Source organism: Cynocephalus volans, chromosome 6 (genome assembly GCF_027409185.1).
Source record: "Cynocephalus volans isolate mCynVol1 chromosome 6, mCynVol1.pri, whole genome shotgun sequence".
NCBI classification, from domain to species: Eukaryota; Metazoa; Chordata; class Mammalia; order Dermoptera; family Cynocephalidae; genus Cynocephalus; species Cynocephalus volans.
This window is the reverse complement of record NC_084465.1, coordinates 86,160,851-86,177,970: the sequence shown is the minus strand read 5'-3', so window position 1 is coordinate 86,177,970 and position 17,120 is coordinate 86,160,851. Positions and strand designations below refer to the sequence as shown.

Sequence of the window (17,120 nt, the reverse complement as noted above, 5' to 3'; positions counted from 1 at the left end):
ACTCTACATCCATTTCTCAATCCATACCTGATGTTGATGCTTTTACACACAGCTCTGCTTTGCTTTGAGCCTATCGAAGCGCTTTTACTTAAATTTCACCTAAACTCCGCTCTCCTCCAAATCCTACAGAACTATCTTTTACTTTGCATGGTGAGACCCACATTGCTCTGGTGTGCAGTCTCATGGGTTACAATAAGTCAATAAATCTGACTTAATTGAACTACAGATTTGTACCTGGTGGTTTTAGGATGATTGTGCTAGGAGCAAATCATCATTCTTGGGTAAGTACTTTGTTCATATTTTGACCATGGAATCTACAGGAGCACTGGGAACTAACTACTGGTGCAAACTAGTTTTTTTTTAAATCAATGTAATTCGTATATTTTGAAACAAACTTATGGAAGAGTTACAAATACAGTACAAAGAACTTTTTTCCTGAACCATTTGAGACTATGTTGCAGACCTAATGTCCCATCATCCAAATACTTATTGTATATTTCCTACAAACAAGGACATTCTCCTACATAACTGCAACACAATCACCAAAATTAGGACGTTGATATTTACGCATTAATACTATATAATCCTTAGACTCCATTCGTGTTTTGCCAACTGTCCCATAATGTTCTTTAAAGGAAAGGGGTCAGAATCACTGTTGCTTTAGTCATATTTCTTTAGACTCCATGAATCTGGAACATTTCCTCAGTCTTTCCTTGATTTTCATGGCCTTGACACTACTAAAGATTACAGGCTAGTTATTTTGTAGAAATTCCTCGATGCAGGTCTGTTTGATGTTTTCTCATGATTAGATTCAGATTATGCATCTTCGGCAGGATATTACAGAAGTGATGCTATGGTCTTCACATTGCACCTATCAGGTTGTATACAATTTCAGTTTGTCCCATTACTTGTGATGTTCACTTTGATCACTTGGTTAAGGTGGTGTCTGCCAAACTGCTCCACCATAAAGTTACTCTTTTCCTATTTGTTACTAATAAGAATTTTTGTGGGGAAGTAATTTGAAAGTATATAAAAATCTGATTTCTCACTGAACTTTTAGTTCATCATTTATTTCTATCAGTATGGACTCATGATTTCCAATTTTATTCAGTGGGTTATAATCCATTACTATCCTTATTTAATTTGATGCTTAAATCATCCCCAGTTTGGCCAGTGGAAACTCCTTTAAGCTCCTTTGTCCTTTTGACAAAGGACAAAAACGTCCCCATGTTTCTTTGAGCACTTCTTTACTTTCTGGCCCCAAAATATGCTCCAGGCTCATTCTACACTTTCTCTGCCTGAGACTTGGAACCAGCCATTTCTCCAAGGTGCCCTGGGTCCTTTTGGTGGTACATAGTAACCAAGATCTGAGCTCTAAGTGTGCTTGTTGCTATTGTGATGGCTTTGTTCCCAGGCCCTTTCATGGACATTGCTAAGAAATACACATGTATAGACAGACACATTTACAGCAATACATTATTTCTATATAAATATTGAAAACAATTAATTCGGGTCGAGCCGTGGCGCACTCGGGAGAGGGCGGCGCTGGGAGCGCAGCGACGCTCCCGCCGCGGGTTCAGATCCTATATAGGAATGGCTCGTGCACTCACTGGCTGAGTGCCGGTCACGAAAAAGACCAAAAAAAAAAAAAAGAAAACAATTAATTCACATCAATAATCTCTACTTCCAATTCAAGATCACAGGATTTATTTTATTTTCCTCCTGTATTTATAACTCCCTTTTTTGATAGTGAGAAACTTGGCTTCAGTGATCCTTAATGCATTTATTTATTTTATCATCTCCTTGGATTAACCAATTTCTCTCTGTAGACACTGACTTCTTATCCCTGCAAATACCAGCATGTATAAGGACTTTGCTGGGATAAGACCTGGGTCAGCATAGTGCTTGGTGACAGTGGAGAGGTTGACAGTGGAGAGGTGCACAATCTCTGGTTGAGACTGTGTGGGTAGAGTGCTGTGGGAGATGTTGACAGCCCAGGGCCAAGGCTTGCAGAAGGTGGTAGTGATCAGTTTGGTGAGGGGGTATAGGTGGAAACCAGGAGACTGAAGGAAGGAACTTCTTTTTCAAGATCGCAGAGTGGTGAAACGGTGATATCTGCCTCCCTTTCTTTTGAAAATCATCTCAAAATAAGACGGGAAAACAAGCAAAAACACCAACTTTGATTATGCTAGGAGATAGTACCCAGGTAGGCTGAAAAGCCTCAGGAATTAAGAATCACGAGGTACACAGAAGGAAGGACTGGTTGAAAATCTGTATAAGATGTGGTTAGAACTTAGCTCCAAAAAATCCACCCGGTGAGGTGACTATCCCTACCTGATAGGAGATAGGTTTCTTTGCGAAAAAAGGAAATGAATAGGGTGCTGCTGCACTGGCTGGCGGGCCTGCTGGACTCCTATTCCCAGCCCTGAGGGGCAGGCAATGATGCTGAACTTCTGTACTGCTCCCAACTGCATGGGGAAGAGCAGTCTGACCTGATCTTCCTCAGGTTCCCATGGGGTCCAGCCAGATGCCAGAAGTGGGTGGAGAATTTTGAGAGGAGATTTAGAAGATAAAACACCTGATCAACTAAATAAACATTATCGATTATGTGCCAAACTCTTTGACACTGTGATCCATAGACTAGTCCTTAGTAGGACAATTCTTGGAGATAATGCAATACCAACATTATTTGACCTTACAAGGCGTTTGAACAATCCACATAGTAGACACGGAAAATGAGTAAAAGAATTGAGTGAAGATACTATCAGGATACTTTAACAGAAAAAAATGGATGAAACTTCTCAACAAGAACAAAAACAAAGGAACCAACAACAGCAATACTCAGAACCTCAGTGCAGAAGAAGGGAGACCACTGATGGGGCTGGGCCACAGGGGTGCTTGGAGCCAAGACGTTTAGAAGTTACCCAAGCATAACAGGCACCCCACCCATCTCCATGGCTGTGCCATTGTCCTAACGTAGGAGGAAGACATTTTACTTCTAAGCCTTGGAGAAGGAAAACAAAGAATACTTAAAATCTCTATTTGAAATCTTGGTTCTTATGGGAAAACAAAACATACCTCTGGATGGACAGGAGGCTGATGAAATCCTAGAAGGTCTCCTTACTCCTGATAACTTTCAAGCACTGTTTGGAGTTCAGGATAAATTCTAGTGATGAGGTCCTGGGAAAGTGCTTTGAGACAGCAGCAGTTAACAAGTTGTTCTGTTGGAAAATGCAGCAGAAACAGATGCTAGAGATCTGTGAGAGCTGTATTTTTGAAGAAACTCTCAGGGAAGTGAGAGTCACTTTTTTTTCCATTATTGCTGACGACATATTGGACATAACAGCAGAAAAGCACCTACCCTGTTGGTGTGAGGTTTGTTGATGAATCATAACCTGAGAGGGGAATGTCAGCTTCCTGCCTTATGAAGTTGATGCAGAAATTTTGGCTGTGAAATTTCACACTATGATAACTGAGAAGTGGGAACTAAATATGGACTATTGTCAAGGCCAGGCTTACAATGTGTCCAGCAGATTTTCTTCCAAAATGAAAGTTGTTGCTTCTAGACTTTTAGAGAAATATCCTCAAGCTATCTACACACTCTGCTCTTCCTGTGCTTTAAATATGTGGTTGGCAAAATGAGAGCTGGCTGCATTGGGAACTGTATTAGTCCATTTCTGTTGCTTATAACAAAGTACGGAACTGGGTAATTTATAAGAAAATGAAATTTATTGCTTACAGTTTCTGAGGTTGGGACGTCCAAAGTCCAGGAACACATCTGGTGAGGGTCTTGGTGGTGACTTCAGTGACACAGGGTATCATGTTGTGAAATGGTGGAACAGAGAGAGCAGAGAGAGAGAGAGAGAGAGAGAGAGAGACTGAGACTCCTCTCTCTTCTTTAAAGTCCTCAGAACCATGCCCCTGGCCACGATTTTTAATCCATTCACAATGGCATGGTCCTAAAATCTAATCACTTTTTCAAGGCTCCACCTTTCAGTTACCATAATAGGATTTCCCACCCTCAACAGTGGGGACTTAAGCGTCAATGAAGTTGAGGGGGCATCCAGTCTACAGCAGGAACAATAGAGAAAATGTGTTTTTTCCATCAATCACAACTGCTTCTAGAATTTGACAATGTAATCTCTGTTCTTTTTTAGAACAGTGATGAAAAGGGTAAAGAACTGAAGGAAATTTGCCATTCTCAGTGGACAGGCAAGCATGATGGTTTTGAAATTTTGGTGGACCTCTTGCAAGCACTGTTTTACGCTTGCTTAGATGGTATAGCGACACAAATGCTAGTTGGAATAACTGTATAGCTGGCTGAGCTTTTGTACTCGTAGTACAGTAACAGATTTTGATTTCATTCTTACTATTGTTGTTCTTAAAAATGTTCTATCATTTACAAGAGCCTTGTAAACGAGATTTTGGGAAAAATCTCCAGGGGTAAACCTCTGATGTTTCATTTGCAGCCAATAGCTTGACTGCAGTACTGCATTCATTCAATCAAGCAATGAAATATATTGAAGTTTATCATGAGGTTTTGTTTGAGGAAGCAACAAATTTGGCAACCAAACTTGATATTCAAATTTAACTCCCTTAGAAATTCTGCAGAGCTCAGCAAGGTAACTTGGAATCTCAACTAACCTCCAAGAGTGACCATAAAGAAACCCTAAGTGTTCCAACAGTGGAGCACATTATTCAGAAATTTAAGCTCTTAAATCCTTATCTCTGGTAACCTCAATTATGGGAATAGCTCAGATTCAGTATGTCAGAGCAACATCATGCTGACATGTACAGAAATGACTTACCCAATCTTGACATGCTGTCAGCCCAGCTTCATTGTTGGAAATCAAGTGGAAAAGAGGGAAAAATATAAAGCTTCCATTCACCATTTATGAAGCCCTCCATCTGCCTGACTTGAAGTTTGTTTCTAATGTGTATGCATTGCGAAGATCCTGTGTATTATTCTTACTGTAATGAAGGTTGAGAATGAGCACAATGAAAATGGACAAAAGTGTCTCAAAGCATACTTGAGGAGCACTTTGACAGACCAAACGTCAAGCATCTTGGCTTTGCATAACAAATTTTGATATAAAACATGATCTGCATCTGGTGTACACATATTATCAAACTCTGTACAACTAAGAGCATCCTACAGATAATTCAGAAACCATTGAAAATACCTATGAGACTTTTAAAATAGGCTTTCTCTTATATTAGGAGGAAAATCAGTTAAGGTATATGTAGAGCCACTTAATCATGGAATTATCTTTGCCTATAGGCCTCCCATTGAATACATTAGCCATTGATAATCTGTTTAAATGGCTCCTGTTTGAACTCTCCTGGCTTTGAAGGCCTATCTGTTCTTCCAGAAGATAACACTCAAAGTGTCACATTTCACTAATGGCACTCTCGAATTAAGTCATTTTTGACATTTATTATCACTGTGGATCCAGTTGCTGGGTATTGAGTTATCAATTCTTTAAAGAATTAAATTTTGAGGAGATGTGGGAGGAAGAAATACATTTCATAAAATGTTACAATGAAGCCCGATTGACCTTTAACTAGAAGGAGTTTTAAGTATATTGTTAAAAATTTATAATGGATAGTTTATGGAAGTACCAGAGAGAGAAGCTTGTAAGCTTGCCAGACATGGATTTCAGTGTAGATTTTGTCTTTATCAAATGAACTGAAAGGAAGAAGTTAGTTAACATTTGAATGGAAGAGGCTGCCATTGTTCCACATCTATTTGATGCTGTTTACATTTCTTTGTCGGGGCTTAACTTCATAAGCTTTTTAGCAGGTATATGAACACTTCTGTTTCGTGGTCAAGGCAGAATCAGAGGCCATAGATACTGACAACGGATGTGTATTTTCTTCTTTTTCCATAACTCTATCCATTAGCTCATATTTATAAGCAAAGCCTGGAAAACCTACAAAAATAAGTGTTTTGTGGTTTATCTAGAAATAACACAGAAATCAATTTTGTGTAGTTTATTTCAATTTAAACATGAAGTTTTAAAAAATATTCAGATTAGTCCAATCTAGACACAGAAAGTGCCTAGGGCTGAGGTGTTTGGAGGGTATATTGAGTTGACTAGTGTCCCCCCAAAATTCATGTCTACCCAGAACCTCAGAATGTGACCTCATTTGGAAATAGGGTCTTTATAGATGTAATTAGTTGAGATAAGGTCTTACTGGAATGGGGGATGGGCTAAATCCAATGACTGTTGTCCTTATAACACCATGCAAAGATACAGACACACAGGGGAAAAGGCCACGTGAAGATGGGCAGAGACTGAGGCGATGCAGCTACAAGCCAAGGAATGCCGAGTGCTGGCAACCACCTGAAACCAGGGGAGAGGAAGGCATGGGCGGTTCCTGCCTCAGCGCCTCCAGAAGGAACCAGTCCTGCTGACGCCTTGATGTAAGACTTCTGGCCTCCTGAACTGTGAGAGAATAAATTTCTGTCATTATAAGCTACCAAGTTTGTAGTAACTTGTTATGGCAAGCCCTAGGAAACTAATACAGGAGGAAAATGGGGAGTATTTGCTAATGAGTACAGGGTTTCTTTTTGGGGTAATGAAAATGTTCTAAAATTGTGGTGATGGTTGCACAACTTTATGGACATATTAAAAACCACTGAATGGTAGGTAACACTTTAAATAGATAAATTGTGTGGTATATGAGTTATATCTCAATAAAGCTGTATGTACATAAAAAATCCCACATAAGCATAAATACACCTATCATTATGTTTTTTTCTAATTCTACTTCCTTTTTAATTTAAACATGTTTAGGGTTTATGACTACTGCAATCCCCATATAAAGAAAACAGCAAAAATTAAAGTAGAAATATTGCTTCACAAATTTTAAGAACAATCATTACCTAATACATTTAAATGAGGAATGATAAAACTCAGCAGTGTATTTTAAGTTAAAAAATATTTAATATTATCAGATAAAAACATTGATGGTGACAGCTTTACATGGCTCATTCCATACATAATGAAAAGGGCACAACATTACCAGGAAAGAAATGAGTAGGTGGGTTTGTAAAAGATTTATTGACCACATGAAAGCAATGAATAGGAGATGACATATTTAACTTAAATTTTTGCAAAGCTTTTAGAGACAACTGGTTAAGTATCTCTAACGTGTTCTGCTAAGGGAAAAGAAATCATGTATCTTTTCAATCCATAAGAAGTTCAAAGTCAACACTGATACTGTGGTACAACTAACAGTGCTTTTATAATGATCTAGAAATTTGCTATAAATAGCTTTTATTTTTTGCTAGTTAATCACTCTTATTATGATTGGATTTTATTTAACAGTGAGGACTAATGAAGCAGAATCCTTTTTTAACCACTGGATAAAACAGTGACCTAAACTAATGATGGGTACTATGCTTAACACTTTGTGTTAAAAAGATTGAATATATTTCATGAGGAGCTGGGCACATTTTAAAGTCCCAAAATCTGTTTGTGATGTTTTGTGAAAGTGTGTGTATGCCTGGACTCACTCTGGCTTACTTTTAAAGTGGAATTCATTTGGCACGAAATAAAACAAATGAAGACAAGCAGAACTATGTGAGATTAAGTTGCTCCACAGAGTTGCCCATCTTGACTTACAATTCATATTATTTCTTAGTTCTTGACTGAACAGAAACAACAGATCTAACTACAGAGCACTTCTATGATGTATGAAAATAGAATCTAGAGCTAAGATGAGACTTCACTCATGAGCCAATCCCATACTCTACCATAATTATAATTACAAATTTGAAATTCATTAAAGAAATTCATTTTCAAGTTTTCTTGCTAAATATGTTCTTGGTTATGTGGCCAGCTACTTGGTCTTTGAATCAAGTAAGGAAATCCATATAAAAGAAACATCTATTTTTATAGGGATCTACTTCACTTGAAACTTTAACAAAACACCAAACCAAAACTTTGTAATCAATCTCAGAACAAAGCACAGGTGGCCATATTTTTGAGTCTCTGATGAGTCTTTAAGTTCAGTCATTTTTCATGTTTCAAGGGTCTCTTCATTTGCTCCACAAGTATCAACAACACAAATTAAACAACTTGTGACTGGAAAAGCACGGACTTTGGAGTTGGCGACCCATTTATCTGTTTCAGTATTATATTCGAGGATGTGTCCTAATCGACCCACACCTTGAAAACCAGCCAAGACATAAACTATAGAGCCGACGGCTGCACACTTCACTGTTACACCCTTCCATGGCATTGGGGAGACCATCTTCCATTCATTCAGTTTAATATCGTAATATTCCACATTGTCCAGACCACCTTCAAAAGAACGAAACATGAACAACATGAAAAAACTATCTGAACGACTCTAAGATCTCGAAAAGTAATAATTTTTCGTGTTTTTTCAACATTTTATGAAAATTTACAAACACAGAAAAGTTCTTAAGAATTTTACAATGAATGCCCATGTATCTACCACCTAAATTCTTATTCTTTACTATTATTATTATTAGTTGATAAATTCTTGTTCTTACTTTATAAAAGAAATTTAATATTTTTTAGAATCAGAAATATTGATTTTTTTTCCTACAAATTTAAAAATGTTCTATCTATCCTGGAAAAATCATAAAGTAAACCAGTCAATGATTTCCCCTCTGATTAACTATGATTACAATTATTCAAATGTCCTTTTTCCTTCTATTTTTTAGCAGTTTATGGAAAATAGTAATGGATGGGGATAGGAGGAGGGAAAGAAGTTATTTCTTTCTCATACTTAAGAAATGCTTAAAATGTACTGACTAAAATGAAGCTTGTGGATTATCTCTAGATTCAGGTCAGATTCTCTATTATTTAAGACAATTATTTAAGATTCTCTAGAACATCATTATTTGAGAAAATAAATAGGTCAAATGTAGTTATTTTAATAGTAAAAATAATATTTTCATTCAATGTTTAAAAATATTTAGGAAACTTCGCTATTTACAACCTGGATATAAGCCCTAAAACTTGTATTTAGAAAGTCTTAAAAATTTTTTTTAAAGCTTCAATGTTTCTATTGCTCAATAGTTCTTAAGCTGTTGTGATACCATTCCCCAGGGGGTATCTGGAAATATATGGGAGCCATCTGACACTGTCACAATGACTGGTGGCCACTACCAACTTTTCAGAGACAGGGATGTTTAACATCCTGCAATGTTTCATAAAATGTTATTTCCCAGAAAGTGTAAAAACAGATATAATGATGCATGTGGTAAATGCTTGTATCAAGATTTTAAGGAATGCTTTAATAATTTGAGATTAGGAAGTATTAACAAACTCATCAGGAAAGTTGAACAGTGAATTAACATCATGTACCTAAACCATTCTGACCACCCACAGCAAATATCTTGTCTTTTACAAATACCAGCCCATGATTCTTCCTGGCCTCAATCATTGGACACAGCTCAGTCCATCTGAAAAGATAAAAGAAAGTTTTTAGAGTGCTTGTTCACAGGAAGTAAAAGTGCTCTAATACTAATAGGAAAGGTCTATTATCCTGATTAAGTGCTCATTTACTACTCATACATGTGTACATACACATAGACACACAAAATGTCAGGAAGGCTAGAAAACAAAAGCTTAACAGTGATTATGGGTAATTTATTTATAGGTGGGGCAAATAGGGATTTCATTTCTTTCAATTCCAATAGGACTTAAGAAATAGAAGGTAAAACTTAATACATCTTCAGAAAAAATCCTTTTCCTGTGGTTCACAATAGCTTGTAAAATGGCAACAAAAAAAGGGAAGATACTTACGAGAACATAAAGTATTAATTCTGTCAAATGAGGTTTTAATTAATATTTACATACATGTAAGTAAAACACAAACTCATAACTGTCCTGAGGCAATTGGCAAATTAGTAGTACTTGTTACTATTCACATGTCCATCTGTAAGTCTACACTAAGAACTTTAGCCAGCTCCGGTAAAAAAAAAAAGTACTATCATTTTATCAAGTTTAATTACTCATTATCATGTTGCTGCATTTATAGCCACTCTTATAAATAATGAAATTGAGAACATAAATGTGCACACAAGTGTTGAAGGATACTAATTCACAGGTAGTAGCATCATACACATATGAGGGGTGTCCAAAACGTTCATGGAAAGATTTGTGTTATCTCTGAATTCCATTTTTCCACGAACTTTTTGAAGTACCCTCGTACGTAATTGTGTTTAGTTATTTTTTTGAGATGCAATCCCTTCCTCTGCATACACTCCTCCCATGCCTGACGTCTGTGACTATGAAGGTGGCACTGGCACACAGGCCTGTGCTCTTAACAGCTAACATAAACCAAAAGACTCCAAACAACAAGGGAAACCTAGCATAAGCATAACCCTTTAAGATGGTTACTTATCCCTCTGCTTTAAAACAATTTGATAAGTTTAACTTTATGAAACATAATTAGGCCATAATGATTAACTATGAAATATCAACAATTCTTTTGGTGCCTTACACTTAAGTACTGCTTTTTGTTTTAAAAATGGTTTAACAGTTACCACCTTCATTTTCAGAGCACTCTGTAAAGTGAGTTGGGCAGCATGGCTTCTGTTTTTTAGGAAAAATACACATGCTCCTCCAGGTGAAAGACCTGTATGAATACAGCTCAGAAGTGGAACGGCCAGGGAATACCAGGCCTCGTTTGCCTCTCCATGACATGAACTTTATATAGTGAGTCGTCATTATGCATTAAACATAGTATTAACTTGGAAAAATTCAATCTATATATCTCTTTCTTCTCCAAATATGTCAATGATCTAAAGTGAGCTTATGTTTTTAAGTATATCTACATCTCCTGAAGGTTTAGAAGGAAGTTTCACAAACCCCTCTTTCTCCTGTAATTCATTCAGCAGAGTATATACTAGTACTGTGCTCTCTCCAACCTGATGTTTAGTGTTTAGAAGCTTTTCTTAAAATTCTGACTACTCTAATGGTGTTGTGGTGTTTTCATAGGCTTACTCTCTTAGCTTCCAATTAAACACATTATAGTCATAAAATACTTAAGAAAAATGTCAAAATTGGGAAGAAAAAGTCTTATAAAAATAACTTGGATGGCTAGATTTCATCTTAGAAAGGAAATCATAGTAGTATATAAGATAACATTTAATTTGGGAGTTTGATAACTGCATTCACACTAGCTTTTCATTTATGAAAATTTAAGGGCATTAACGAGAACATAGAGAATTCAAATTTAACACATAAGCTCAATATATACAAAAGAAATGCTAAGTCTTGTAAGGTTTTAAATATTCCTGAAACTGAATATTCACCTACTTCTTCAAAAAAAATACTGAAGTTGCAGAATTCCTTTATACTTTTCCTCTGCAACTATGAACAAGAATATATTTATTTACTTTATAATAAATATATATATTTTATATATATTATAATATAAATATATTTATTTACTTTACAATATAGTGCCTGAATAAATATCTCAAAATTTAGAAACCTGGAGTTTATATGGTTATGGTTTCCACTTTTAAGAGGTTTTTTAGTAATGAAAAATAATTAGGCAGCAGGATGAATCAGACTAAATTTTTCCAACTAGTGTGCTGTAACACTTTTTGAGGATTGGTTTACAGGAGATAAGGAAGAGGTTCAAATAGGAGGGAAGACAATTGTATACATCCCCCTCCTGTAGTTTGGGACAAGATAGGAGGGATAGATAGCTGAATTGATGGATGAGAGGATGAGGACAAGGGGTAACCTCACAATGCCCTAGCAAGTACAAGGTATATTTTGAAACAATGGGAAGCAGTACATTTGATGATCTCAAGAAATTTCCTAGTCTTAACACTTTAGCAAAAGATATTTCAAGGCACGTTGCTTTTTTTGTTACCAAGGCCTTGTATTGGTAACAAGTTGAGCAAAAAATGAGAAAAGAACATTGTAACTGCAATTTTATTTGGGAAAGGAGTTGTTAATTATGCTTCCTTAAGTCCTTTAAAAATAGGTGGGAAGCATAAATAGATAAATGCACATGACTGGTATTTTATGATATTTTAAAATTAAGCTCTTAACTCAATTTTAATAAAAGCAGTAATTGGAGTGGAAGACTTCTATGTCTTGGAGTCTGGAAATATTTCCTAAACATAAAAAAGACCTAGAATTTTGGTGCAACTCTTTGGCCTAATGTTTAAATTGAACATATTTACCAATGACTTGTTCCAGTAAGGAAGAACAATGGGCAATCCAGACACATGAACAAGTGACTTTTCTTATCAAAGCTCTTTGGATGTATCAACCAAAGGTACGACTAGGACATCATCTGTTTTATTTCCTCATTAGCTTTAACATCACTGCACTTACTACCACCCCTATGACTGAATGATCAGCACATTTCCTTTGGCTACATTGAATGGGTTCTATCATTAACTGCAAGGTCAGAGAAACTGGCTAACCATTTATTTCTTTAGCATTTTGCCTTTTTAAAAGCAGTTATTTACTTCTCAGTTGATTTAAGAATAATTTTACTTAATAAATATGAATCCAAACATACTTTAGGAAGTATGAACCCAAAAAGACATACCTGAGGGCATGATTTATTAATGCCATGAACCAATATGTAATATTTCTACTTGAGGGCAAATTTACCACTGATCATAAGATTTTTCCCTCCTCTTCCCCTACATTTCTTGACCTATCAAACAAAAATATTTTATGAATTTGATGAATCAATCAGATGTATCTCATTCATAGGCATTTATAGCATAAGTAGGACCAGAAAGAGAGAGGCTCCAAGAGATATATGATCAAGCCATTTCTTAAGTGTAAAGGAAGGGCCCAGGTCATAAACATGCCACTCATGGTAGTATATTCAAAAGTGTATGTATATTTCTAATACAAGAACTAAATTTGTCTGTTGGGTTCCTTCTACCTTTTGAGATCTTCTCCCACTGAGCTTATAGAATACAATTAACTGTGAAATAAGAGTTTCGAATTGATACGTACGTTTCTGTGGCAGGATCATAAACTTCACAGGAATTAAGCACTCTCCCAGAAACATTGTTCCCTAAACTTCCACCACAAACATAGATCAGGCCATTGGCTTCCACCATCCCATGGCTGCAGCGCTGAGTCAGCATGCTGGGCTTTGTGTGCCAGCTTTCAGTTCTCGTATCATAGCACTCAAATAAATACAGAGCTGAATTTCCTGTAAAAGAAAAGGGCCCCATCATGTTTAACTTAACATGTGCATAGGTTTGTAGTGAACTGACTGCTGAGTCATTAGTTATGGGAGGGAAGAATTTAGGGTTGTAGGGTCATTTTTATTCTCAATAACAAAACAATAACAAAATGTAGGAATAGTTTAAGAAAAAGCTGATCCTGGTTGTACAGATCTTGGAAAACATTCAATAAAGGAACTGTTGGAAAGACTTATTTATTGGTAATTAAATAAATTTTTCTTTTCTTTTAAAAAAAGAAATTGGTTTGATTTCAAAAGAAAAATTAAATAGGAAACATTATATATGTCTTCAGGCTCAGTTGTGCATGATGGGAATTATCCAAACTTCAAATGTTATAAAGAATGGAAAAGCATAACTACTTAGATAGTCAATCCACACTTTAAAAGTTCAAAACTACGATATGATAATATTCTAAGGCTTATTTAATATTCTATAATAGCTACTGCACCATTACCAAAACTATATTTTCTGTCTACTTTCAGCAAATGTGTGGGTCACACTGGTCCATTCTTGAGTATATTCTCAAGGTATCAATGTATGTTTCTGGTGTATTTTGACATTTTAAGGCAAAAACATACATTCATCATGTTTCACAACTTCTACACACTGTAGGAGCTCAATAAAGAATTTTAGAAATGATATTATTACAGATCAAGTGCTTTTTGCCTTCCCAAGAAAAAAGAAGTTAGAACTTTACTGAACTATTTCTCATCTCCCACTCTTCTGGGCTACTGCCAAATGATTTAAACAACAACAACAACAACAACACCTTTGTAATTCTCCATTGCAACCAACGTCTAAGAAAAGTAAAGATCAGAGAATAACAAATAGCAGAAGCAATGGTCATGACCAACAATAACTTCTTTTTAACTTTTTAAACATTTACAATATGATAGATTCAGTTGGTAGACACTAGGGGAAAATATACAGTACATAGAAAATATTTTAGAAACTACTTTTTAAATAAAAAACTGACTTAGTAGAGTAAATGTTGAAGAAATAAAGTCATTTCCTGCACCACAGAAGTTACTTCCTGTCACCTTTATGATTTATTGTATTTGAAATATGCTATGTTATGAGATTTTGTGAAGAATGCTTTTAAAGACGGGAAAAGGTCACCTCTTAAGTCACACTTAGGAAATTATAATTTTTCTTATATTCATTTGACATGTAGTGGGGAGTAAAAACTTAAAACAGATAAATATGCTGACCCAAACTAAAACATTCTCTTGGCTAATATAAAAATCAAAGAAAAATAAATAACTTAATATTTAAATTCCATTCCTCAGGTTTGCTTGGTCTTCCTAGTTTTCTTTATAAGCCTATTATTTAGCTAAAGAATTTACTTGAAAAGATGAAAGCATATAAAAGCTATTATGTGTCTAGTCTGCACCTAGAATATTTATTTAGAAAAAGACCACTACTGGACACTAACAAATTATCCATCAATAAGAAAAGTTTCTATACCCACATCTCATACTGATTAATAAGCATAAAATACCACTACAAGTCATTAGATTGAAAACTTAAAAGAATAAAACAAATGAAAAAGATCATTCTTACTTTTTTTCTGATGCAAAGAAAGCAAAGATAATACAGATTTAAAGAGCTTTAATGCAGTAAAATGTTCTTACAGAGTCTATGTTAAGCTAAACTTTGAAATCTTTAAAGCAAATATTATGTACCCAATGCAACTAATCTAGAACTAAAATTCAGATGGTGTCAACTAATGCTTCCTCATGATAAAAAATGGGCAATTAACGTAATTTAGGAAGCTGAAGATCTTGCAAATTAATGACTTATAAGGGAAAAAAGGTAAACTTTCAGGGCAATGGGCTCTAAAATGTGACAGATATATATTTAAATTACCAAATAGTATCTGGACAAATAATACCAGTTGTTTATTTAAATATGAAAGCCACAATACTTGGCTTTAAAGCACTTTCTCCAAACAAAAATACTTAGGAAGTCCTTACCTACTTCTGAACCTCCAGAAGTATAAATCTTGCCTTCTGCAGCGCAGGCTGCAAGGCTGTCTCGAGGTGTTGGAGGGCCCAGTTTGGAATACCAGCTGTCCTTCACTACATTATAGCAGTCCATTCGTTTTATGGGGAAAAGCTGAGAGCCACCCAAAATGTATACTACGTTGTCCCAAAACACACATGCTGCATCTCTTCGTTTTTCAAAGGGGCAGCGGATGTCTGTCCAGCTATAATCCTGTAACAGGAAAAAAACATGAAGATTTCAGTAAGGAAAAATAAACTGAAAAGGATAAAGCAAAGATAATAGTTGAGAAAATACAAAATATAAGAACGTGTTAATTTACTAGAATACACATATACAGTAATCCCACCTTACCTGTGGGTCTGCTTTCAGCAGTTTTAGTCACCTGAGGTCAACCACAGTCCGAAAATATTAAATGGTAAATCCCAGAAATAAACAATTCATAAATTCTGAATTGTGTGCCATTCTGAGTAGCATGATGAAATCTTCCACCAGTCTGCTTCATCCTGCCAGAGTTGCTACCCTTAGTCACTTAGCAGCCATCTCTCCTTTATCAGATCACAGAAACACAGTATATATAAAGTTGGTACTATCCACGATTTCGGGCACCCATGGGGGGTGTTGGAATATATTCTGTAAAAAGATTACTGTAAATGTCTGGCTTGAGACTATTATCCAATTAAGTCTTGTGTGATTTCTTCAGAACATTAGTTTGTTGGGGCAGAGGGCAAGAGGAAAGCACGTGACTGCTTTGAGTCTTTTCTGGCTCTAAAATAAACCTGAATATATTTGGATATATCACCACTTGGTCTTGTATTCCTTCTGTAACTGAAAATCTTAATACAAGAAAATTCTAAAATAAGTAAAGTCATTTTATTTTTAAAAAGCCTCTTTTTCTAATGTACATATCCTCATCCCTTCCCTGCCAGATGTATGTAGTGATATAAAGCATCAATGGATAATATGAAGCCCAAACTGCCATTATCCTACTGATATCTAAAGACAGAAGGTACTTTGTGGACTCCTGTGAAATATTAATTTTCTATAAATATTCAGTTAAGCCGATGTAGTCAGCTGGACTCTTAAAACTGTGATATTATTAAATACTTGAGTAGTCTGTTCTGAGTGGTCTTCTCCCCAAAGACTAGAAATGAGTACCTATCAGCATCTCAGTCAGGGCTGTTCACAGCACCACTGTTCCCTCACTGCATTTGACAGCACTCAAGCATGCTTGTGCTGCCCTTCCATGTATGCTTACGGGGGAGTGTCCCCAAAGTTATAGCATCTTGGGCCCTCCCCTTTTTCGAGAAAGGAGGCTTCAGTGTTCCTGCTGCTTTCTGAAACTGGCTGTAAATAATCAGGGTCATCCAGGAATCCAAACAATTCCCAATCTGACCTAGCAAAGTACTATGTATGATTATGAATGCTGAGCTCCCTTTAGGAAAATCTGACTGATACCTATCATGCTAGTATCTAATGTTCCAGGAATTTGTTGGATTAGATCAAAGTATTATGGAACACGGGGATCTCTCAGGAAAGGAAGAGCCCCTACAGTCTGCTTTATACGTTACCAGGAAAAGAGTCTTTATTTTCAAATTAGGATCTGTGTCTTCCTGGGTTATTCAGTGTTAATAGGCAGGCACAAAAAACTACTGGATAAACATAACATCTTTCTCAAACTTCAGTTTTACTCAATGGATACTGAAAAACTGGGGGAAAATATTTTTACCTGTTCTCTTAGACGAACTATATACTATAGAATGAGAGAAAGCAAGAGATAAACTAATGACCATATTCTACAAGGAGCAATCTCTCCAAGGTAAACTAAATGATTCTTTTACATATTCCTCAAATCCACTCATTATTCCTGTCTGGAAAAGAAATATAACTTCAC

At 35.9% G+C, this 17,120-nt stretch overlaps 1 protein-coding gene across 3 annotated transcripts in view; it reads right to left on the bottom strand.

The window, feature by feature from the left end:
• Nucleotides 1–6,930: 6,930 nt before the first annotated feature.
• The window catches only part of KLHL7 (kelch like family member 7), a 60,952-nt gene continuing 50,762 nt past the window's right edge, over nucleotides 6,931–17,120 (bottom strand). For all 3 annotated transcript variants that reach the window (XM_063099216.1, XM_063099217.1, XM_063099218.1), the window contains 4 exons: nucleotides 15,199–15,439; nucleotides 12,987–13,188; nucleotides 9,348–9,445; nucleotides 6,931–8,312 (listed from right to left, as the gene is read on the bottom strand). In XM_063099216.1, the coding sequence (XP_062955286.1) occupies nucleotides 8,029–8,312; nucleotides 9,348–9,445; nucleotides 12,987–13,188; nucleotides 15,199–15,439 (825 nt within the window). In that variant the 3' untranslated portion in view covers nucleotides 6,931–8,028. The remainder of the gene's footprint in view (nucleotides 8,313–9,347; nucleotides 9,446–12,986; nucleotides 13,189–15,198; nucleotides 15,440–17,120) is intronic.